Genomic DNA, 27,190 nt, shown 5'->3' on the forward strand with positions numbered 1-27,190 from the left:
AAAAAGGACAGCCACCTTGTATGTTTATCTGCAGTGGAGAAAATCTCTTCTTCCAGAAGTTAGAATAAATCATAAAACATCAGGAAAATGGCAGGTCCACTGCTCTGAGATGATAGGGATAATGTCTTTGGCTCTTCCAGCTTCTGCATTTTCTGGACTTTTATTGGAAAATACACTTAAAATTCATGGAGCTATGTGGCAAGCTACCTTTCCTTATTACTCCTTTTTAGTGTTTAGGATTGCCAGACTGTAATGTAACACACATGTTTCCTGCAGACAGCCTTTTCTCCTGCCCCAAAACAAGTTTGAAACTCACAATACTCAAAAATAATGAGAGCGATTTCTAAAATAAATGGCATCAATTTTCTTCTCTTAAAATCAGTGAAAATGTGCTCCTGGCATTCTCATAGACATTTCAGGACCCAGTATGCACTGGACTCTTACTGTATCTTGAAATGAAGACTTTGCATAGGTCAAATGTTTCCTTTAAGAATTCTAGAGAGCTCCATGTACCTCTCTAAGGCAATCAGCTGGGGACCTCTGAGTACTAGGCTGCATTTTCCAGCTATACAATATGAACAAACTTCATGAGGCACTTCAAATTGCTTGACCAGTTTCACCACAGCTGTTTGATTATAATGAATGTGTTATGCCCCATCATGAAAATATGTTCATTTACAAAGAGTTGTTCTGGCTTTAAATTGTTCCAGTGGGCTCACTATAAGTCCAGGAAGTTATTTAGGATCATTCAGAATGAAATGGAGTTTACGGTAATGTCAGTGACAAACAGATCTAAAACAAAGAACCTGACAAATGGTAAGTACTAAGGAGACATTTAGACATTTGGATCTGTATTTTAGTAACCATAGATTAAAATTTTAAAGGGACAAAAAATATTGTCCTTTGGGAGAGGATGAGTTTATTCTATTTAACTTAATCATGGGATTTGGCTTCATTTGTTTTGAGAGTTTCAAGGGTTCTCTGAAATTGGACAGGGATCACTTGGCCACATTAATATCCATATATGGATATTACTGGCTGTGATCATAATTATCATGTATTGAGCATATACTGTGTGCAAGAATCTGGACAATATCTTTAAACACAGTATGTTCAGCCCCTCAGAGCAATCCATAAGACTGAGGCATTAAGTAACCACCCCAAGGCCACATGCTGTAAGCAGCACACTTTCTCAGAACCAGGTTGACCTGCACCTCCAGTGATCTTTCTAAGACAAAAGGATTCCACATTAGGCCACAGCAATGAAAACTATTAGGAATTATATTCCCAGGTTGTGAAATGTGGGAACAAAACAGGCAATGTCAGAAATAAGTGAGTAAATGAAAAAAGGGCTTTGGATCCAACATGTATGCTATACTCAATCTTTTCTCATCCAAATTTTCTGGCATGCAAAGCTGGCATGTTTGAGCTAGAGAAAGATGAGCTGAACTAATGGATAATTGCTACTTTATGGATAGCAATTAGAATTATGCAGATCTCAGCAATTTCTTCTCATCTTTGCAGCTCAAAATGCAAATAATATACAGTCAAGAAATTTTGGAGTGACTGTTATATTGACCTAGTTAAGACATTTATTATACAGAAGTAATACAACCAAGGAATTGCTGGAACTAGTAGGGACACTGGAGATTCTCTAATACAATTCAATCTCTGCTTTCACAGAAGTGAAAACTGAAACTCAGAGAAGGTATGTGACTCATTATGGGGAATTTGTTTGAACACAACCAACAAAATAAAGCCAGTCCGAGGTATAGAAGCAATATACATAATGGCACAAAGCACAGAGTTAGGTATCAGGTGGACTTGGGATAGAACTCCAGATCAGCTGCCTACAGGATGTGGGCCCAGGGGAAAATATTTAAACTGAGGCTCAGTTTTCCCAACTATGAAATGGGAAGTTGCATTAGATGTTATATCAAATACTGGTAAAACTGATAAAGCTACTGGCATTTTGAGGCACTTAATAAATGACACATATAATCTAGATAGATAACTCTTTTTTACAATGATAATAATTACAATGGTATTTGTACTTTGGTAAATTCCTCTGGGCTTCTATCAAGTGTAAAACAGTAACAATTATACTATCCTGTTTAGTGTTTCAGTAGCTAAAAGAAAGATCTGCTTTGATAGGAACACATTCCTCAGTTTCTTGAGGAATATAAGATATTAGTTGGTAAAAGGTGTTGTCTGCTCTTTCAACCTTCGTGTGTTTATCAGAAGGAACTCTCCTTGAGCCTTTGCTGAAATAGCAGCCCTTTAATGAGAAGTACCTTCTTAATTTTCACTTGTACAGCAAAATCCCAACCTCTCCTTAAAGGTAAAGGCCAAAGTTATGACACAATAAGACTTTATCATTTAGACACAATAAAATACATGTCATAATAAATTTCCTGCTTTCAGTATATTTTTGCTGAATATATCAAATACAAAATGATATGAACGAAAAGTTTCATACCTTCTGTAACTGTTCAAAAATGTATGACAGTGTCCTTGGGATAATGCCTCTGTCACTGTAACGCTCTGCACCCCCTGTGATAGTGAATGTCTTCCCGCTGCCTGTTTGCCCATATGCAAAGATGGTACCATTGTAACCTGCCAGGACACTGCAATAAAGAAATGACACACTTTTAATATCAACATGGCTAACTGCATATGAATTAAATGGCTTGTATTCTAATAACAATCTTATTAAACACTATTAAAAAATGTTATAGAAATATCTATTAAAAATTTATATATGTGAATATCTAGCTAGAATTTACATTTTTATCTAGGAACAGCAGCACATCAATCCTGTTCTCTAAGAAAGGACGTGTAACGCAAATGGAGTTCAGTCATCTTAAATATATTCTTCATCTTTTAGTACACACTGGACTTGAATCAAAGAATATATTGAAAAAAAGTTCTGGGGAAACAATACCTGTAATATGGCAAACTGTCAGCCTGACACCTGGTACCTCACATGGTATAAACACTCACAATAGTAGTTACTTCCTAGAACAGGAGGAACACACTCTGTTTGCCACCATATACCTTGTAATGTAATTCCCTACTTAAAAAACTAAGCACCAACTGAAAATCCTCTAGGAATTCCCCTCCTCTCTTTTCTTGGAATGACTTTTTGGTAGAAGATGCTAGTCTATATATATTCTTCAGCCCTGCAGAGCGGCCCTTGATTTGATGGTGTTCTTAAGAACCCAAAGGCTGGATCTTCTCAGCCTTTGAAGAGCACCACCTGTAATATAAGCTTTTATAAATATGCATGAAATGATGTAGACTTTCAAAACTGTGTCTTTAATCTATGCTACATGGAACAGTAAACTTTTGTAGCTTTATGTTCGTTTTTTGATACAAGTGGCTCCTTGATCTCTGAGATGTTTTCATTAAACCAGCTATGATGACATCAGCTATTGGTCCCCATGTTGTGGGTGGATTTTTTGATAGATGGCTCCTCTGAGTTCACCCCTCACTGTTCATATCAGAATTCCTGCCCTATTACTTCTGTCAACATCCTGTCTACAGTTCTATGTTTCATATGCTTTCATGCCTGTGTGTTGAGTGATCTAACATTATAAGGGCCTCCTAAAACACACAGGTTTGACTGGAGATTATTCTGAAGTGGTCACTTATACCACCTTATGCAACTATTAAACTTATGACCACCTTATGCAACTATTAAACTAACAATAATATCTTCAGCAACAAGTCAATGCATCTGTTGCTGTGTAGGTAGAAAGTGTTATTGGTGCTTACAAATTTAATGGACTTAGTACAGGGAATGTGCAAGAAAGTATTATAACTGTGTGATTCAATGTTCTACTTTTGAGAAGCGTAATCACTAATCACTTTTCTTCGTGTGTCTTTACATGGAGACAACATACTGTTGAAATTCTCAATTTCTAAGATGTTGGAACTATGACGAAATTAGATATATAATTAGAGAATCTTTTTCCTCAACAGAATTTGTTACCAATGAAACATTGATGTCTCATTAGCAATATCATTTGGATATATGACATTTCTTGGCCATAAACGCTCTAGGTAAATGAAGTCTAAAATTTTAAATATCTAACCTTAAACATTTTATTGATTCTTGACAGAAAGAATAGATGTAAAATATACTAGGCATTATCTGTCTTGAAAAACACCATGGAATACTCTGCAGCCATAAAAATTGATGAGTTCATGTCCTTTGTAGGGACATGGATGAAGATGGAAACCATCATCGTCAGCAAACCGTCGCAAGGACAAAAAACCGAACACCACATTTTCTCACTCACAGGTGGGAATTGAACAATGAGAACACATGGATACAGGAAGGGGAACATCACACACCAGGGACTGTTGTGGGGTGGGGGGATGGGGGAGAGATAGCATTAGGAGATATACCTAATGTTAAATAACGAGTTAATGGGTGCAGCACACCAACATGGCACATGTATACATATGTAACTAACCTGCACGTTGTGCACATGTGCCCTAAAACTTAAAGTATAATAATAAAAAAAAGCCACTGCCAAGGAAACAAAAAAAAAAAGAAAAAAAATACAGAGCACAAATTAATATTTTCATTTTGATATAGATATAGACTATGAAAAGTGAGTAGGTAGTACACTACGTTGGCATCTGCTAAGTATTATGTCTACTTTTTTTTGCTAAAATCTTCTTTCTCATTGCCAGTTGTCCTAATGTGCCTGTCTTTAATATGTGCTCCCCCTACCCCCATCTACTGTGGGATGGAAAACCAGATGACATAGCTTCATAGAACACTGTAAAATAAAAAGGGTAAGGCTTGACCTATATATACTCCCATGGCTATTTATTTATTACATTGCTACAATTAAACATTAAATAAGTAAATGTAATCAGGCAAAATTTGTCTCCAGTCCCTTCTGCAGAGCCTCCATTCCAACTCAATCTTGTAACCACTCTTCAATAGACACTAGGCCTTTTCATGTGCTTCTGGTCTCATCTGTCCTAAGGAAAAATACTAGTTAAAAATAAAGAAAGAGAAATAGTGGCGTAACGATCTTTGAAAATCCATTACTCCACAAGAACAATAATACCAGTGGCAAAAATTGCCAAAATCAACTTTTTCAGAACTCTGGAAATTATCCAAAGGCTCACACCAATCCAAGAAGTGTTTATGTAAGACAAACAGCTAAACTCAGTAGGAACCATGAGCTTTGTGGTATTTTAACTTCAACATTCCCAGCACCTCTCCCTAGCTCCATGGTAGCCTTCAAAAACAACAGCCTTGAAACATTGGAGCTGTGAAATCCAGCAGCCTAGCAACCACTTTAGGGGGCAGTATGGATTTGGGGCTCCTCAAAATGCCCCATCCTCAAAGAGCTGCCACTCTGTGACTCATCTGGGAGCTCTCCGGAAAAGCTCCACTCACAGTACTTGTCTTTGTTAGACCTGATTCAGAGTTCACTCAGTATGAGCAGCCCTGTCCTCGGGGTGTTTGTTGAAAAAAAATCAGTGGCAAGTGTTTAACATCACAGCTGGCAAAGCTGCAATGCCAGCGAAGTAAACAAGAATGTAACCAAAAACTTAGAAAAACCTGAGAAATGTGTATAAGGGGTTTCAAAAAACTCTGATGTATTCCTCGGAATCGGGAAGGCCACACACATGTGCAGGACTATATGTGTGCCCAGAAAAGACCTGAGAAGGGCATTATAACTCACCTCTGGCTGGCCTTGAGACTGCACAAACAGAAAGTGAGAAGAAAGACAGTGTTACAAACTTCCTCAGCATTGAAGGTATGCCCCAAAAAACATGTAGGGACCCTTGTATGTAGGCTGGGAGACCGAGGAGTTCAAGGAATTTAAGGAAATTTATTTCATTATCTTGCCTAAATTTACTGGCTAGTTTGTTGATGATAAATTTGCTCAGTTTTTGTGTATCTTGGAATGTCTTAATTTCTTCTTCATTTTTGAGAATAATATTGCAGATATAGAAGTCTCTATTTGCACATGACATAATCTTGTATATAGAAAATCCTAAGGAATTTACTATAAAATTATGAGAAGTAAGAAACAAGTTCAGCAGGGTTGTAGCGTACAAGTCTTAACACTGTGTAGATGGCAATATTCCCTAAACTGATCTACATTTGTGCGATTTCTATCAAAATTCAAGCTGGCTTATTTGCAGAAATTGACAATATTCTTATACAATTTATACAGAAAGTCAAGGGACACAGAATAGCTAAAACAATCTTGAAAAGAAAGAACAAAGGTAGATGACTCACACATCCCTATTTCAAAACCTACTACAAAGCTAGAATAATTAAGACAGAGGGATACTGGCATAAGGCCATACATATGGATGAATAAAATAAAATTAAGAATCCAGAAATAGACCCTTATATTTATGATCAGTTGATTTTCAACAAGGGTGCCAACACTATTCAATGGAGGAAAGAATGGTCTTTTTAACAAATGATCCTTGGACAACTAGATATCCACATGCAAAAGAATAAAGCTGGACCCCTACCTCAGGCCATGTACAAAAATTAACTCAAAATGAATCACAGACCTAATGTAAGAGATAAACTTAAAAGAAAATCTTGGAAGAAAACTTAGGAGTAAATCTTCATGAGCTAAATTAGGCAATGGTTTTTTAGATATGACATCAAAAGCACAAAGAGCCAAAGGAAAAAAATAAGCTGTACTTCATCAAAATTAAAAACTTTTGTGTTTCAAAAGACACAATCAAGTAAGTGAAAAGACAACACAATGGAGATAATGTATGCAAATCATATCTATCTGGCAAGGGACTTGTCATCATATCCATAATCCATAACATACAAAGAAATCTTAAAACTCAATACTAAGAAGACAAACAATCTAATTAAAAAGTGGGCAACAGATTTGAATAGACGTTTCTCTAAAAAGAAATGCAAATGGCCAATAACATATGAAAAGATGCTCAACATTATTAGTCATTAGGGAAATGCAAATCAAAATCACAATAAGATGCAATTTCACACTCACTAGTATGGCTAAAACAAAAAAAAAGAGACAATAAGAAGTGCTGGTGACAATGTGGACAAATTGGAACCTTCATACATTGTTGCTGGAAATGTAAAATGGTACAGCTTCTTTGGAAAACAGTCTTACAGTTCCTCAAAATGTAAACCTAGTATTGCCATATGACCCGGCTAGGTGTATACCCAGCAGTATTAAAAACATGTGTCCACACAAAAATTTGTAGTGAGTGTTCACAACAGCATTATTCATTATTTAGCCAAAATGTGGAAACAACACAAAGTGACCGTCAACTGATGAGTGGATAAACAAGATGTACTGTATCCATTCCATGGGATATTATTTGGCAAGGAGAAGGCAGTACTGATACATGCTACAATAAGGATAAAACTTGAAAACACATTAAATTTTAAAAAGCCAGTCAAAAAAGGCCATATATTGTGATTCTATTTCTAGAAAATGTTTAGGATAAGAAAATCTCATAGAGATAGAAAGTAGGTTAGTGTTAGACAGGGGCTAGAAGGAAGGGAAAATGGAGAGTGACTGCTAATGGCTATGGTACAGAGCTTCTTTTTGGGGGTAATGAAAATGTTTTAAAATTAAATAATGGTGATTGATGGTTGCACGTTTGTACTAAAAACAACTAAATTGCATACTTTAAAGAGTAAATGTTTTAGTATTTGAATTACATCTCAACAAAGCTGTTGTAACAATAAAATAGTAAAGAAGAGTCTATACTCACTTGTTAATAACCAGATGTGTATACTATCTTTTCAGTAGTGTTTTTAAAAGACAGAGAGAAGGGTAATTAATAAAAGGGATGAAAAGCTAATGATACATTTCAGCAATGAAGAGTGAGATGAACATTTTTGTTCGGAAGTATTTCTGAACTTCCTAAAATCAACAATGCAGGCTACTGCTTAATTCATCTCAGCTAGAGACAGTCCTGATATGTAAATAAATCAACCATTTATAAACCCAGAGTTTGATGATCAGAGGAAATTTCCATTATAGAAATTCTCTCCTTCCTTTTGCAAAATGCACTTTTCCTAGAAGTTTAAATTATGAAGCTAAGGTAGTTTGTCATTTCTTATCTTTTAATATTTGCATGAATAAAACAAAAAGCCTCAACCCTTTTGGAGATTATAAACTTAAGTGTCACTCCAGACACAACACATTTATGTGCTAGAAAAAAATACAAGTCATTTTAAAGTTTAGTTTTTCCATTTTTATTACTCTTTGTTTAACTAGGCTCCAAGCAGAAGACTGTCTGGAGGATCTACACAAAGTGACACTTCATTTTGTTTACCTCCAGATGCAAAGGCTTTAAGAATCTCAAGATACAACCTTGCATCCCAGGGATGAAGCCAACTTCTTTGTGGTGGATAAGCTTTTTGATGTGCTGCTGGATTCAGTTTGCCAGTATTTTATTGAGGATTTTTGCATCGATGTTCATCAGGGATATTGGTCTAAAATTCTCTTTTTTGTTGTGTCTCTGCTAGGCTTTGGTATCAGGATGATGCTGGCCTCATAAAATGAGTTAGGGAGGATTCCCTCTTTTTCTATTGATTGGCATAGTTTCAGAAGGAATGGTACCAGCTCCTGGATTAAGAAAATGTGGCACATATATACCATGGAATACTATGCAGCCATAAAAAATGAAGAGTTCATGTCCTTTGCAGGGACATGGATGAAGCTGGAAACCATCATTCTCAGCAAACTATCGCAAGGACAAAAAACCAAACACTGCATGTTCTCACTCATAGGTGGGAATTGAACAATGAGAACACTTGGACACAGGGTGGGGAACATCACACACTGGGGCCTGTTGTGGGGTGGGGGCAGGGGGGAGGGATACCATTAGGAGATATACCTAATGTAAGTGACGAGCTAATGGGTGCAGCACACCAACATGGCACATGTATATATATGTAACAAACCTGCACGTTGTACATATGTACCCTAGAACTTAAAGTATAATAAAAAAATATATATATACAAAATAAATAAATAAAGATGAGAAAATGGAGCCTCAGAGAGGCAAAAAAAAAAAAGAATCTCAAGACACAATGTTTAAATGAAAGTAATCAACAACAAATCATTATTGTAGTAATAATTTAGTTCACTAAACCAAAAAACAAGACATAAATTATAGTCCCTCAAAGTGACAGCATAGTTGAAAAAAAAAAAAAAAGAAACAAAATATAGTAATAGGATCATGGATTTTATAATTGATGTCAGCAGAGGCCTTCTAACTACATTTTGTCCACCCAAAGAATTCCCTCCAAGGTATTTCTGAAAAACAGTTACACTAACTGTGCTTAGACAGGACCAGGTTGGACTTAGAGAACTGGGCAGGGCTGATTCATTTTTGAGAGGGGAGGGGCAGGTGAACCAGCACCTTAAAAGTTTAGTCTTAGTTTAATAGTTAAGTTTAACAGTTTAGCTTTAAAAAAGTTAAAAATCAAAGGCAAATGCATTTTATATGTATTTAAAAACAGTTGTTAGAAGCAAAACGTACTAGTTCACTCAGAAAACACAAACCAAATAATTAGTACTAAGGAAAAATTTTTTAAGCTAATAGAAATATGCTATATACATGTTTAATCTGACAAAAAAAATCTTTGCATAATATCAACACAACTAATTGGAACAGAATGAGAATTAAGCTCCCCTATTTTAAATATACAGTTCCCCCTTATCCATACTTGCCTTTCACACAGTTCTGAGATCCCGAGTAAGTGAAACTCAGTTATTTTGAAATCCCCAGAGCAGTTAACTTCTGTCTACTGTAGCCCTCTTTCTAGAATAAAGTCTCTCAATCCCTCATAAGCAGTCCCAAGGGGCAACTGGATCTTTTATAGAGAAATATGGTAAATGACTCTTAACTGTTTCACTTTCAGAATATCTCACAGGGCATACATTCAGTAGCTTAAATTTTAGAGATTTCAACCAAAAACAATAGCAATTCATAATTAGCACAACTAACACAATTCAGTTTTGCCATATATAAAAACAATCTTCTCATCAGTTAAGCCAAATGAACACGGAACTTGTAAAATTTCCAGCAAGATTTTGATCACGGGGCATTTCCTGTGCTGCAAAGAAGGGAGAAAAAATTGTGAGGAGGCCGACACTTCTGGGGAATTTAAGAGAACAGTAGACTTTGAGAGGTCTATTTTTCTGCCTAGCAAGCTTTCTTAGTCCCTCTTATGGTAACAGGCTCCCAGTCTCCTTCTACAAGCTCAGGAGGGGCAGGCAGGTATATGGACCCCATGACTCAGGCCTGGCCAGTCATACCACTTGATCCCATCTCGGTTCCTCCAACCACTGTCCCACCTGTAACAGCTATTATATCACTACAAGAAGCTGGTGACATGACTCAAGCCAAGCAAAAAAAGAGTGTCTTCGTGTCTCCTGTATAGATTTTGAGAAGAAAATAAGTTTTCTTTTTACTGGGGTCCCTACTAGAGGCCGTATCCCCTGCCCTTCAGCACAAGGAGGCAGGGCCAAGTAAAGTTCAGATGGGTGAAGGATTATGGCTATGTCAGGAACCCAGGTCAAACAGTGAAGGCCCTGATTTTTTTTTTTTTTTTTTTTTTTTTTGAGACAGAGTCTCCCTCTGTCACCCAGGCTGGAGTGCAATAGCGTGATCTTGGCTCACCACAACCTCTGCCTCCCGGGTTCAAGTGAGTCTCCTGCCTCAGTTTCCCGAGTAGCTGGGATTACAGGCACCTGCCATTATGCCCAGCTAATTTTGGTATTTTTGTAGAGACGGGGTTTCACCATGTTGGCCAGGCTGGTCTTGAACTCCTGAACTCAGGTGATCCACCCGCCTCAACCTCTCAAAGTGCTGGGATGACAGGCATGAGCCACCATGCCTGGCTAATGTTTTTTAACATTTTTTTTTTTTTTTTTTTTTTTGAGACAGAGTCTTACTCTGTCCACCTGGCTGGAGTGCAGTGGCATGATCTTGGTTCACTTCAAACTCTGCCTCCTGGGTTCAAGCGATTCTCCTGCCTCAGCCTCCCAAGTAGCTGGGACTACAGGTAACTGCCACCATGCCCGGCTAATTTTTGTATTTTTAGTAGAGAAGGGGAGGCCTCACCATGTTGGCCAGGTTGGTCTCGAACTCCTGACCTCAGATGATCCACCCACCTTGGCCTCCCAAAGTGTTGGGATTACAGGCGTGAGCCACCATGCCCAGCCAAGGGCCCTGATTTTTATATCACTCCCTTCAATTCTTCTTTGAGCTAAACCAGTTATGTGAGACAAGAAATCCTCTCTGCTTTGAGTTTGAATTCAGTTATATGCAACCAAGAGAATCATAATTATTGCAAAGTTCCCAGAGTGATCTGAAAGACACCTCTTAGTCCTTGATTTACAGCAAGGATCTCAAGCTGGCAGTAAAACTTGCCTACAGGAATGTTTAAACTTAACTACATTTGAATGCCTTTTTGCGGGACATGTTCTTCAGTTTGCCGTGGTCCCCAACATTCCCTAACATCTTAGAATCCACTGCTTCCTAAAGGTATGTTACTTGCCTAGACTTGAAAGCAGGGCTGCATCACTGCATAATCACAGTGCAGTCCATGTGAATGCCGGTGCCCCCTCACCTTTGTGCAGTGCCTAGCCATTTGTGTAGGCCACTGTGAAGTGCGTCCCCTGGAGGTGTACAACATAGAAGTCCTGCATAAAGGCATCTGAGTTTAGTTCCCCTAGTTTAGATACTGTCCCTTCTAAAAGCATGTTTTGGCCCAGGGCAGTGGCTTATGCCTGTAATCCTAGCACAGGAAGCAGATGGATTGCTTGATCCCAGGAGTTTGAGACCAGCCTGGTCAACATAGCAAGACCCTGTCTCTACCAAAAAAAAAAAAAAATTAGTTGGGTTTGTGGTGTGCTCCTGGAGTCCTAGCTACTCAAGAGGCTAAGGTGGGAGGATCACTTGATCCCAGGACTTCAAGGTTACTGTGAGCTATGATTGGGTGACAAGAAGATCCTGTCTCTAAATACATAAGTAAATAAATAAAATAAGTCATAAAAATAAAATACAATAAAAGCATGTTCTGGCAAGATCATTCTAAGATCTTTTATGGCTTCACTTCTGTGATATATTGATCTGGTTATAAATCCTGATAGAGAAATAAAGTAGATTACATGGCTAGCCTTCGTCAACCTAAACCAAATCATCAATCATTTTGGAAAGGAATATCCAAGGCCAAGAATATCTAGATTAGAAACAGTTACCCCACACAACCAAAATTGTTTTGTGTAAGAAAAATGAAACTGCAAACATGGATTAACTGGTAATTTATACATCTATGGGCATACTGGTTATTAAACTAGAGTCACAAAGAAAGAGACCCACAGGCAAAATGTAGCTGGCAAAGCATTTGTTTGGTCAACACTGTCTTTTTTAAAAAATTCAGTCTGAGTGGTCTTAGTCCCCAATTTAAGCACAGATACCACTACTCCATCTGGCCCTCACTAGTTTACTTCAGATTAATTGTTTGCCCTCCATGGAATGTTGAGTTTTCCAACCCCTGCTATAAAGTGACTCAGATAAATGCTAGGAGTAACACTCCAATCAAAAAAAGAAAGAAAGAAAGAAATCAGTAAAAAACTAAACTAAATATCAGCATCTTCCAGGTTTTGAAATGTCATAAGCAATCCCCTCACACCATCAACCACCCAAGAAACCAAATGGCTATCCCACCCATCATTGTTCACATTTCGTGTGTGACAGGAAAACAAGAATGTTGGGTGCTTTCTTCTAACACAGTCACTTTGGCACAATCAGGAATTCCACTCTCGGATATCTCACTAAAACAGGATCAGCAACTGCCTGTCTTGAATGATTTGCAAATTTTCCTCCTTGGATACAGGGGCTAAGGAAGGGGATCTCTTGAGATGCTTCCCAGTTCTATGATTCGCAGGGCTTTGTTCACAGTCTTGTCCCAACTACTTCAAACCAAACTTGGCAAGAAGCAAACACATCATGGGGCACCTAATCCAAACAGCCTCTCTTAAAGGATCTTCGAGGTCTTAAGCACACTAAACAGCTTCACATCCATAAGTTCATGGACCAAATCCAGGCCAGAGTGCTCTCTAAATGAGGCTGTTTATTATTTCCCAAGTTTCTGAAGAAACCATTTTGTGTTAGTATTAATAATAAGCAGCTTAAATCTGGTAAAAGAACAGACATGCATGAAACTTTAATAGAAGAAAATGACCCCTTCTGAACATAATCCAGTTCCAAATGTTTCAGTTTGAAGTCCAGCATACAGTATTGAAAAGTGATGGCTACATTTTTATCTTATTTACATTACAAAAAGTATATATTTGCATTACATTATACATTATTTTATCTTATTTACATTATCTTATTTACATAATTTATAATTACATTATAAAAAATGCATTTACTGTAGCATTTCTGACCGATATTTTTCCTATGATCCTTCAGAATAAACACTTAGATTAATTAAATATATAATCATTTTCAGATGACCATCTAAGGAGGCAACTAAAATGAAACCACAAAGTTTTATACAACAATGTGGGGGAAATTCATTGTCTATAGAAATTTATTAGGACAGAATCGTGCATAAAATCTGAACTGGTTACTTTGGGTTTCTTTTATAGGGATACAAAAGAAAATAGAAAATACTTTTTCCTAAAATCCTAACACTGAGTTCTCCGTCAGTAAATTGATCAATCACATTTCTTTTTTTCTTTCCTTTTTATTATTATTATTATTATTATTATACTTTAGGTTTTATGGTACATGTGCGCAATGTGCAGGGTAGTTACATATGTATACATGTGCCATGCTGGTGCACTGCACCCACGAACTCGTCATCTAGCATTAGGTATATCTCCCAATGCTATCCCTCCCCCCTCCCCCAACCCCACAACAGTCCCCGAAGTGTGATGTTCCCCTTCCTGTGTCCATGTGTTCTCATTGTTCAATTCCCACCTATGAGTGAGAATATGCGGTGTTTGGTTTTTTGTTCTTGTGATAGTTTACTGAGAATGATGATTTCCAATTTCATCCATGTCCCTACAAAGGACATGAACTCATCATTTTTTATGGCTGCATAGTATTCAATGGTGTATATGTGCCACATTTTCTTAATCCAGTCTATCCTTGTTGGACATTTGGGTTGGTTCCAAGTCTTTGCTATTGTGAATAATGCTGCAATAAACATACGTGTGCATGTGTCTTTATAGCAGCATGATTTACAGTCCTTTGGGTATATACCCAGTAATGGGATGGCTGGGTCGAATGGAATTTCTAGTTCTAGATCCCTGAGGAATCGCCAAAGATCAAAAGAGACAAAGAAGGCCATTACATAATGGTAAAGGGATTAATTCAACAAGATCAATCACATTTCTTAAGCATTTATGATATTATATGAGAAGCCTGGTACTGTGTGCTTTGTGAATTTACAAGAAAAAAAAAATTCTTCTCAAGAAATTTGCAGTGCAAGGTAAAGCAAGATAACCACCAAGATAAGCATCTTTAAATATCTGAGCATGTGCACATATTCACCTGTATAACCTTCTAATTTACACATCAATCTATAATTTTTAAAAACTCAAATGGCTGATTTATAAATGTGTCTGGAGAGACAGAAAGCATTTAAAGAAAGTCTTCTACAAAAATTTATAATTAGAGAGGCCAAGTGAGAAAACTGTGTTTTCCTAGAGACTCCATCCTTTTCCTTGCCAAGTGTAAATCGAGCTTCTGGGTCGTCCAGCCATCTGAATAGGTGGAAACAGAGATCCGAGAATCTAGGTGAAGAAGTAGGGGAGACAGGCACAGAAATGAAAAGACAAAGGGCCTATCTTCAGGGGAGGATTTGTCTGAGAAGTTTGAAGAGAGACTGGAAAGCGGAAAGTTGAGCACCGCAGGATGGCGGGGGAGGGTAGCAGGTGGCTGCCATCAGTGTGGTGGATGCTGAGAGAAGCAGCAATGGAGGAAAATGTGCTCCCCTAACTCCTGCAATTCCTGAGAGCCCACATACAATCTGACCTTTGAGTACTTCCAAAAGTGACACTGTACACTGACTGGACCACATGGAGCTCTAGTTTAGATTTAAGTTATGAGCCTGTTTCTCCATACTTCTAGTCTCAAGATTACTTGCCAAATAAGACCTTCTTATTTGACTTCAATTTTGTGTAAAATGGAAGACATTTTGCACATTTTTGGGAAAATTCAAACACACTTTGATTTCAATGGATAATAATCAAGGAGGAAAATTGCCCTTTGGCATAGAAAGGTAAATAAAAATACATCTCATGAAGCTGCTAATAATCAACATGGCTTTATTTGCATCACGGATACACAATGATCTAATGAGATTTAGGAGCCAGAGTTTGAAGCAGAAAGATGTGGCTTGATTGAGATCACTCATAAAGGGATCAGGAAAAAGGAACAGAAAAGACTGTTCAGCTAAGCAATGTCAACCTACCCTGCAGGCCATAGACAATTATGGCCTATGGAACTTTGGCCTGTGAACTAGAGGGGCATGGCAGCGGAGACGATGAAACCAGTCTTGGCTGGGCAAAAATCACACGAGGAGTCTTCTAGGGGCACACTATGAGGAGAGATATGGGGAAAATAGGAGGGAATAGTGTTCACAAAATTCCATGAGACACATATCCTACCATTAGCTTATGGATAGTAGAGATACAGCATCATCTTACTAAGTGCAATGAACAATACAGTCTTAATAAACTAAAAAATCTTTAGTCTTGCCAGATACAGTGGCTCATGCCTGTAATCTCAGCACTTTGGGAGGCCAAGCAGGTGGATCACCTGAGGTCGGGAGTTCAAGACCAGCCTGACCAACATGGTGAAACCCTGTCTCTACTAAAAATACAAATTAGCCGGGCGTGGTGGCACATGCCTGTAATCCCAGCTACTCAGGAGGCTGAGGCAGGAGAATCACTTGAACCTGGGAGGTGGAGGTTGCAGTGAGCTGAGATCGCACCATTGTACTCCAGCCTGGGCAACAGGAGTGAAACTCCATCTCAAAAAAAGAAAACCAAAAAAAAAAAAAACCCCAAACAAACAAACAAACAAACAAAAAAACTTTAGTCTTCAAGCAATCAACATTTATATATTTAAATTTTTCTGTAGCACTTCAAACTCAGTCTGATCAAAACTGAACTTATGATTTTTTTTCTTTTAGACATATTCTTCCTCTTTCATTCTCTAGGTAATCTATTCTGAGACTTCTATTATCTCCCATTTTAGAGATGAGAAAATTTAGCCTTAGAGAAGTTAACTATATCAAGGTCACACTTAGTAAGTGATAAGAGTAATACCAAAGTCTATTTGATTCCAAATATAATATTCTTTCTACTACCTAAGTTATAAAACAAACCTACCATCTTTTTATAAAGCTAATAATAATCAGATATGTTTGGTAGAATAGTATCCAGTTAAACAGTTGTCTCAAAGTTGCTCTCCACAGAAGTTAGTAGGAAAAAATAACTTAAAAGTCTTAGAGATAAAGTTTACTGGCTCCATGTTTTTAAAATGCGAGGGCTAATCAGAATAAACAGATTAAGATCAATATAACGGTTTAAGTTATCTACAATTGAATTACATATTCCACTACTTTTCATTTGTTCTCATCTTAAAACCACACCTTTGTTGCTGACACAGCCTGTAGCAAGCATCTTACAGGTAGGAATGCAGTGCAGATTTACAATACTTTCCTCTGGAGTACCTTGATTTTCATTAATTACATAGCACAATCTTGCAAAGTACTGTTTTATAACACCACTATCTAGGATGGTTAAAAACAGGAAAGAAAATTAACTACAACAAAAAATCTGTATCACCATTCAGAGAGAAGCAAAGGATGTGACTTTATCATCAACATGTTTACAACAGGATTACAAGAATAGAAAACAGAAAAGAATTACTAATCTTTTTAAGGTTTTCCTCCTAAAGGCAGATATGAAAGGAGAAAGTACCAGAGACTTGGGGCACAGCCTCTAGGAAAGTCAGAAGATTCAGAGGAGAGGAAAGAATAATGCAGATATTTTCCTCAATTTCCTTTGATGCCTGACATCTAAAAACTCTTTTCAATTCCCCATCTGGATCCCAAGGACCAAAAAGGGATTGCAACTTGTAATGAGTGACTAAATATATTTTACACAAAAGGTAAGGTCAAGCTGCTGGAAGGCTCTTAAAATCTAAAGGAGAGGGAAAGGGCAGAAGTGCTCCCCACCACTTCTCCCTAACTTCAGTTAGCTGACTGTTAAAGAGGAACAACAGAGGGCTTTGTGAGGCTGAAAAAAAACCCAACTCTGTAGGATGCCGGTGGGGGGTAGTTTCATAGACTTCTCTGGGCATAAAGCTGGGAATGTGGTCCTCTGAAGGCACAGGAAACAGAATAACTCTTGAGTATAGAGCAGAATATACCAGAACTAAGAAGGCAAGCCACTGAAAGCAGTTTCCCGTGTCCTTTTAAATAGTAGAAATTAGTTCATTGGTATGGCCCATTATTAGGACCTTGTTGTTTTCAGCACAGCACTATAGGATGTGGGGGCATATGTAATGGCATTAACAAGCTACTCTTTACAAAGATGACAAGAGGAAAGAGTCCGATAGTAACGAGCGGCTAATAACATTTAATGTGATTGAGGTGAACAGGTGGGGAAGACAGTCATATTTACTGGTATCTACAGCAAGGAGGACAAGACACCAGGGCGGTGGGGGACAAACTATTTCTTTGAAGATAAAATGGAGGTCATCATAAAGCAAATTTCCCAGCTCCTCTCTCCACTCTCAGCCTCCACCCCCACAAACAGAAGTTTATCTCTCTTAGTCTCATCTATTCCTCCTCATCTCTGGTCATAGAGATTGGCCGTCCTCCTATCTAAAGCTAAACTCTTCCAACTGAATTCTAGATTGTACCCACTCTTTCCTATCTCTCAGGGACCTTTCTCCATCAATTAACTCCTCTCCTGTATTTTCTACTTCTCCCTTTATATTAATTGCCCCTCCTTAGAAAATAAACAGGCTCAAGTTTCTCCCATTACTGAAAATACCTTTACTTATTTTTGATTATACAAGTAATTCATAAATGCATGAATACATGCTTGTTAAAAATATTTACATTTAAAGTCTCCTTTGAATATAATTCTCCTCCTCATCCTCCAACTTTCACCATAGTTGTCACTGTTAGTTATCCCTTTTGTATGCATACTTCCAGACATTTTACATATAGCACTGCTTCATGTCTTTTTCCCTTTTTAAATAATTGGCTTAATATTCTACGTATTGCTGCGCAATTTGTTCACTCAACAATGTCTCTCACATCAGTAGATCCACCTCATTTTTTATACTCTAAGTCTGTATAGTATTTCACAGTATAAATATATCGTTTATTTAACCAGTTCTCTGCTGATGAACAACTGGATCCTTTCCAATTACTTGCCATTACAAACAGTGCTGGAAAGAACAACAGTCTTTACCATTTCTCTATAGTAGATGTTTAAACGTAGAATTTCTGGATCATGGAGCAGGTATACATTCAGTTTTGATAGATACTGACAATGATGTCCTCTAAAGTGGCCTTGCCAATGTATATTCAGACCTATAACAGAAGAGTTCCTGTTTCCTCACTTGCTTTTGATATTATCAAATTTTTATTTTGCCAATTTGATTACAGAAAGAGATATTTATTATTTTAAATTTTCTTTTATCTGATTGTAATGTGATCAAACATTTTCATATTCATATTTTATATTCACGTTAAGCACACTTTTATATGTTTTTTGACCAATTATATTTCCTCTTTAGGAAACTGCCTGTTAATGTCCTTTGACTGATTTTGTAGTAGATTTTGAGTCTCTTTCTTATTCATTGGGAGGAGTTATTTCCATTTAATCATATTAATCCTCTGCTTATGTTGCATATTTTCTCCCAGATAGTAGCTTACCTTTTAATACTGCTTATAGTGGCCTTTGTTGTCCAAAAATTTTATTTTAATTAAGTCAAATTTGTTTTCTTCATTTTTTTTGCATTTTATGTCTTCACAGGGCCTTCAGTTCTCCAACATGATAAATGTGCTTTCTGCATTTCCCTCTATTTATTGTTTTTTTATTAGTTATTTAACTTATGTTTTTTAGTAACACGAGTTAGAATCTAACTTTGTTTTTGCTCAGTTAATAGCTAATTTCTCCAGTACCATTTATTAAATGATCCATTATTCCCCGATACATTTTAAATGCCACTTATATCATTAACTAAGTTCTCATATATACATAGGTCTATTTCTGAGCTAACCATTTTATCTCAACAATTTATTTGTTTATTGTCAGTAAACAAACTGACAATACAACACTATTTTACTTATCATAGATTTATAATACAGTTTGATATCTGCCAAGCAAGTCTACCCATCTTTGTTCTTTTCCAAAATTATCTTGACTATTCTTGTACAGGTTCCTTTCCTTGTGAATTTTAAAATCAGTTTTGTCAAGTCTCAGTTGCTTCTAATTTATTTGACCACAGAAGACATTTTTCAAAGATCAATGTTCAAAAGAACACACTTCAGTGATACACTGACTTAGGCTGTATCTGGCCCAAGGATTTATTTTGTTTGATCAGTATAGTGTTGACACATTCATGTTTTTAAAAAATGTTTGACACTCATCTGAGAGCCAAAAGTAAAGAATAAATGTGCAACAGGGTATGTGTATGTGTGTGATAGGGTGTCTCTGTCTTCCCAAATGGCAACAACTGGCTGAGGCCAAGTGGTGACTAATTCCTTCATTTACATGGGCCCTAAGTCCAAGTTCTCCAGTTTCTGAAATGGGCCCATTTCTATTATGTGTGCTACCTACCTATACTCTAGACTGCCTTTGCCTCTGAGAACACTGCATTATTGTAATACCATCCTAAATAGTGTCATGTCTCTCAAATTCATCCTCTGTCTACACTGCCACCAGAATGACTTTTCTATACACATATAACTGGGCCTCCACTATGATTTAAATTATTTGGCAACTTCCAATTCCTTTTAGGATAAGATCCAGTTTTCTCTGTAGGCCATATGAGGCTTTCCATAACCTGGAATATTTTTCACATGTCATTTCCTATTATTTCCACATTATCCTTTCTCTAGCTGTTTAACCTGTCTACAGTCCCCAAAAGATTTCCCACACATTTATTTATATTTCAATTTAAGTTGTTCTTCCTGTGTAGAAGGCCAAGTCATCTACCATCACAAACCTCAGCCTCCATTCTTCTGCCCCAACCAAATTTCTTTTGTCCTCGCATTCATTTGCATGGAGAACTCCCATATTTCCACATTTCAGACTCAATTCCATTGCTACCTGCTTTTTAAAGCTCTTTCTGACCACGTGCCCCATAACTCTCACCTTCCTAAGAGAGAATGGAGGATCTTCTTCTATGTCCCTCTTCCACTCATTATACCTTCCACTAATTTTCTTGTCTATTTGACTCATACGATTGTGTTCTTTGGCCAGGCACAGTGGCTCACGCCTGTAATCCCAGCACTTTGGGAGGCTGAGGTGGGTGGATCACCTGAGGTCAGGAGTTTGAGACCAGCCTGACCAACATGGAGAAACCCCATCTCTACTAAAAATACAAAAAAATTTGCCAGGCCTGGTGGTGCGTGCCTGTAATCCCAGCTACTCAGGAGGCTGAGGTAGGAGAATCGCTTGAACCCTGGAGGCGGAGGTTGCAGTGAGCAGAGAGATAGCATCATTGCACTCCAGCCTGGGCAACAAGAGTGAAACTCCATCTCAAAAAAAAAAAAAAGATTGTATTCTTCTTGCAGAGAAATTCTTTATTTCTCTTAAGCCTAGGTCAGGGTAACTAGAAGTTTGTAGGGATTGAAAAAATCTGTGGAATGAAGGAAGAGAAGTTTAGAGAGAGGAATGAAGAGAGGGAGAGCTCAATAAATCAATCACTGCCTGCACTTTTGGGGAGCTTAGAGTCATATAGAGTTCTGCTCATTATTTAAAATAATAGTGTAGCCAGCGTGACCAAACAACTAAATCTCCAAAGAGAGAATGGACCTAACTTTCTCTCACATTTTAACAAGCAGTGTCAACACAATTACATAATTGTTTCTCTGACAAACATAAAAGTTGTGCAAGTAAAGTAAATATCACAAACTATCTCTCTCTAAATTTAAAAGTAATGTTTTTAAAGTTATTTTGCCTTGCACTTGATATATTTTTCATTTTCATTTCCAAAATAATAAAGGAATTTGGTGGAAATAAGTGATCGAATATGCAAATATTTACTGTGCACATAGGTATTTAGTAGTCTGCAATGTTAAGATAGCCTGCACTCACATAAGACTTAAGGATGCTCCTTGGCAGATATGAACATTCTTTCATACTGAAGACCACTCAGCTATAACAGCTTTGTCAAACCCCAAAAGTGATCTCAACAAGATGCCTAAACCCTACAATCACTTTTATAGAACATTCTTATATTCTGACTGGTTCCATTTTGGCATTTTTAGCATCTGTCTAGCAGACTTGTGCATATACATAAAACACACACAATTCCATTAGTACAACATTAAAGTTTCAAATTTAAACATACAGGAAACTGAGAAGTTATGGCCCTCATAATAACTGTAACTTACCCATTTTATATATGCATCATGTGTTAAGTTTAGACACGAAAAGGTTAAGCATTGAGCTAGCATACTCATATATACACAGTCCAAATTCTCATCTTGCTTAGAATATCTACCTTTATTTTAAAAGAACTATACACTAATATAATCTGTTTTCTATATACTTAGTGGAGAGAGAAGGAGAGTTGGAATTGAGCCTATTTCATTAAATATTCAGGTGGTTTAAAGTTATTCACACTGCATTAAAAATTGCTATGCATTTTCGGACACTGATAGTTCGGAAAATAAAAACAAAAGTATAGAAAGCACCTATTTCCAAAATAAAGGAAGTACAAGATTTTTAAAGTATCTTGAAAATTCTATAATGGTTAAAAGACCAAAAAAATTATACCTAATACTCTTACAACATGTTTCCAATTCTATTTATTATTTTATTTTCCCTCCAGATTCTCATTATATATAAATTTTTGAAGGAATTCTGTCAGCTTGGAAATAAGAACTCACCTCTTGTGAGGAGCATAATTTGCCTCACATATAAGAAAAACAGCTTACTTCGTTCTACCACTACTTAACATATTAAGTTCAGAGTTATACATTAAATAATTTCCCTGTGAGCTGAGGCCAAGCACATATATTTCCACCCAAGGGGAAAAGTTTAGAGTCAATGAAAACACAACTCAATAATGAAGGTCTTCACACAGGGGGCAGTTAGCCAACATGGTGTGTGGCTCTTACTTGAACGCACAAAAAAGACCTACTAAATCACTTAAGTACTGGGGCTTTCTTTTGAGTTATAAAGAATCACACAAACTTTGGGCTAGAAGGACCAGTCTGGGTTGTCCTTCTGCTTTCAGGTAGGCCCACCCAAACTATCCCGGACAGAGGAGAAATTGAACTATATTTACAGCCTGCCAAGAGAATCCACAATTGCTCCTAATAACTCATTCTAGTATTAAATAGCTCTGTCAAGAAATCTTCCCAATATCTCCAGTAAATCCTTTGTGCTTTAATTTAAACCTGAAAATTGGCCCCAATGTGACTTGAACATGTGGTCTCCTCACCTGGAGGTTATATTGTACCATAAAGATGCATACAATAGGACCAATTCTTTATGTATTTTATAGCAATTTCGCAACAGTTACTGAAGAGTATCTGGGCCAAGAAAGTGCTACATATAGAAAATATATGTCCTATTTTGTTACAGTATTTGGAATATCATCTCATTAATCTAATTTTCTTTCTTTAAATGTGGCCACCATTCTAAGGCCAGCAAAGCAGCAGATTACAAAATAAGTGTGTTTCTGTATATTACCACGGAACTGGTCAGTAAGCACTCAAATTGGCTTTCTCACCTTATTAATGAATGATCAAGTGATACGGTTTGGGTGTGTTCCCACCCAAATCTCATCTTGAATTGTAGTTCCCATAATCCCCACATGTTGTGGGAGGGACCCGTGGGAGGTAAATGAATCATGGGGGCGGTTACCCCATGCTGTTCTTATGACAGTGAATGAGTTCTCATAAGATCTGATGGTTTTATAAGGGGCTTTTCCCCCTTTGCTTGGCACTTCTCTCTCCTGCCACCATGTGAAGAAGGACATGTTTGCTTCCGCTTCTGCCATGATTGTAAGTTTCCTGAGGCCTTCCCAGCCAAGCAGAACTGTGAGTCAATTAAACCTCTTTCCTTTATAAATTACCCAGTTTTGGGTATTTCTTCATAGCAGTGTGAGAATGGACTAATACATCAAGTCATGGTTGATCGGCACAACAAATCTGAATCAGTAACATTTCATTTTGAATGATTTACATAGCCTCAAAGAAATGGCTTAAACTTGGCCATGCTGAGAACTGGCCAACCTAGCCATATTAAATTTATCCGTAATTTCATATATGTAGTATAATATGTTTCATTAAAATCTCCAATCTGGCCGGGCATGGTGGCTCATGCCTGTAATCCCAGCACTTGGGGAGGCCGAGGCAGGAGGATTGCTTGAGCTCAGGAGTTTGAAACCAGTCTGGGCAACATAGTGAGACCCTGTCTCTAAAATAATTTTTAAAAATTTCCAATAAAAAAATGTGTTGAAGTTGTATTATTTATTCCCTCAAGCATCTATTTCTTCATGCATTCATAGCAAAAGACATTTATGGTGCCCCTTTTTCCACAGCAATGTTCTAGGTACAATATAATGGATGTATGTAAAATTCATGTGCTGTCACAGTTCATACGGAGTATACAAGCTAGTGTATACTTGGGTGGGAAGTCCTAAGCACAGAATCTTTCTCAACCACTTGAGGTATCATCAAATCATCTCAGCATAGTGGGTGAGTAACTACCTATGGGGGTATAAGCTGTCTAGTTGTGTTGTCAATGTCCCTTCGGAGGCTTTGAAGTTATAGCTTGCTAAGTTCAGATACATAAAATGCTCACACAATCTTGTCAATGAATCTTTCCTTCAACAGCAGAAATCCTCTACCTTTTTTTTCTGGGTCATCCAAAAGAGTCTTTCAAAAGCTAAATTTTTTTTTTTGAGCTAAGGAGCCCCAATATTCAATTTATTCAATTCAGTGATATGAATGTTGTCAGTCTAAGCACAGTCAGCACTGTGCCTCTCATAAAAAACTTTACAGCAACTTCAAAATACTAACTTGAGTGTGAAATAACAAAATAGATTAATGTGATCCAGAAGCATCCATTTTCTTTCTAAATAAATCAAAAGTTAAAATATAATTATTCTAGTCAACAAAGCCATTATGGATTATTCCATAATTATATCAAGTTTTCTAAGGCAAGTAATAGTTTCCTTTTCACTGCCTGTGAGTCCCTATGAAATCACCTTGTAGTGCTTCACACAAAAATCTGGTGCTTACATGTTTGTTTATTGCACTGCTGCTTTTTCCCTGAGAGCTGCAAAATCCAAATTGGTCTTACTTCCGTAAGACCGTAATTATTGCACTATGGAATCAATCACTCTGAAAAGCTGATACCGTTTCAAAATGAACCTACTCACAGTGACTATAACTCACAACCAGGCTGAAAAGACACATCAAATTCTGCTATTTTAAAAGCAATTTTTACTCTACGATTATGTATTGATAAAATATTTGATAATAATAATTTTTTAAATAGTTAGGCTCAATTCTTCACCAAGATTCACTTCTATTTTTCTGATTTTATTGCCACACTAATCCCCTTGATTTGCATTTCTCATAATTATTTTTATTTAACTGATTATAGAAATACCATATGTTCTTTGTCAAAAACACATCATGTCATACAGCACAAAGTTAAGTACTCCATAATGTTCCACAAAGATAACCCAGGTTAACATATGCTATGTACACTTTCAGATTTTTTTCTATGTCTATTGTCTATGTGTAAAGAATTTATTATTTTTTTCTCTCTCTCTCCCTTAACTCATTCTCCTCCTGGGGACCAACTTTCCTCTACCCCAAGAATGTAAGCATCCCATTCTACCTATGGTAGTAAAACTGGGAGGAAATGAAAATCAAACAACAGAAAAGGAGTTAAAAGGGCATGCGGTAGCGGGGAAAGAAGTAGGGCCATAGCAGAAAAGAGAGGTGCAAGAAGGAACAGAGCCTTGGGAGCTAATAAGGAGTACCCAGGGAGAACCAAATAAAGGCCCTTTCTGTGAAAAGCCATTAAAGAGTTACACAGAACAAAAGGGTCACTACCAGATGGATACCTTCTAACCTCCCTCAATCCTTCTCCACTCAGCAACCAGGAGCCATCTTTGAAAAATACAAATCAGGTCAGTCTCTGACCAATAATTCATCATACTGATATTCTGATTTTTCAGCCCGGTATACTCAGCCATCCATGGATGGTAAAACTACTTACTTTAATTGTACTGGAGACTTTGGCACCCCAGGAAAGTTTAAATAATTAAGAATAGAGATAAAGTAAATCAAACCCATACTCTTAACATTATGGAATATATTTAAGTGTACTTTTCATATCATTGGGCCATTCTAGTTGTTTTATTTAAAGAGTTTGAAATACTTAAAAATATTATGACTTTAATTTAAAACATATAATCAATTCCAGATTTGGGATATTAAATGGTGTAAGTACATTTGATTCAATTTTGGAAATAGCATTAAAATGTTAAGAGAGGCTGATTTACTATGGGTATATGTTTGCTTATTATTTTTTAAGTTGCTATGTGCTTAAAATGATTTGTTAGGTTTCTAAGTCTGCCCCACAAGGCATTTGAGGTGTTTGAGACAGTCACATACATTACATGTGTAAATGAGATTTAAAATGTTTAAGGGAATTTAATTAGCTAAATTAGAATTGTAATTAATTGTTTAGGAAAATTTCAACTGTTAAATTTGAATTAATCAAACGTTAATAGGATAACAAATGAAAGAGACTATTCTTACATAATAACTAAATGTAAAAATAGACTCATAAGACTTGTAGGTTGAAGTAGGTGTTTGAACACACAGCTTTAATAGAGACAATATCAATTCAAAACCCAATTAAATGTAAGAAGTCCTTTTAAAGATTTATCTGGAGGCTAAGGCAGAAGGATTGCTTGAGTACAGGAGTTCGAGAACAACCTGGGCAATATACTGAGCCCCTATCTCAAAAAAAAATTGTCTTGAATAATAAAATACTCAAACTGAAAACAAGATCCACAAAAGCAAGGTGTTTCTCTGCCTGGCGTACCCCAATGTCTTCAGAGCCAAAAATTGTCTGCACATACACATAGTCAAAAATACGTGTCCACATGGAGCTGTTTATTCAAATTCAGCTTAGTATCTTTTTTTCTTTTCTTCTTTTCTCTTTTTTTTTTTATAGGGTCTTGCCCAGGCTGGAGTGCAGTGGCACCATCATGGCTCACTGCAGCCTCAACCTCACAGACTCAATCGATCCTCCCACTTCAGCCTCCTAGTAGCTGGGACTACAGGTGCACACCACCATGCCTGGCTAGTTTTTGTATTTTTGGTAGAGATGGGGTTTTGCCATGTTGCCCAGGCTAGTCTCAAACTCCTGGACTCAAGTGATCCACTGGCCTCGTCCTCCCAAAGTGTGCCCGGTGGAACTTGCTATCTTTCTGAAGATCAAATTAGAGCAACCAGTCACAGCAACACTAATGGAAAAAAAATCTGTTTTGGACTATTTGTAGATACAAGGAAATTTAAATTTTGAAACAAGATTTCCAAGGGACACTGTGGAAAATAAGAACTATAAGTATAGGACTATAAGGATTTGTTCCTTGGCTGGTGATTGCAGATGGATGACAGGAAGAGAGGAAGTAGGGAGTTAAGCCATAAACTGCAGAGTTAGAAATAAAAGTAGTCAGTCCCAGAGTTCCCTCAAGAAGCACATGGGACAATGCTACTGAAACCAAAGCCAGAAGCATGGCCAGTTGCAGGGTGGGAACTGGGAAAGGTCAGAATAAGTATAATACAGGCAGTTTTAGATTTGGCTATAAGAAGCTTTATGAAAATACGTTGATGAGGGGAATTTATAAAATATGAATATAGCACAAATCAAAC

The 27,190-nt window shown here is 37.1% G+C and overlaps 1 protein-coding gene across 2 annotated transcripts in view; it reads right to left on the reverse strand.

The window, feature by feature from the left end:
* KIF6 (kinesin family member 6) overlaps window positions 1-27,190 on the reverse strand; it is a 386,393-nt gene that overhangs the window by 297,555 nt on the left and 61,648 nt on the right. For both annotated transcript variants that reach the window (XM_024248395.3, XM_054558770.2), the window contains exon 4: window positions 2,480-2,627. In XM_024248395.3, coding sequence (XP_024104163.3) covers window positions 2,480-2,627 — 148 coding nt within the window. The remainder of the gene's footprint in view (window positions 1-2,479; window positions 2,628-27,190) is intronic.

Source organism: Pongo abelii, chromosome 5 (genome assembly GCF_028885655.2).
Source record: "Pongo abelii isolate AG06213 chromosome 5, NHGRI_mPonAbe1-v2.0_pri, whole genome shotgun sequence".
NCBI lineage: Eukaryota > Metazoa > Chordata > Mammalia > Primates > Hominidae > Pongo > Pongo abelii.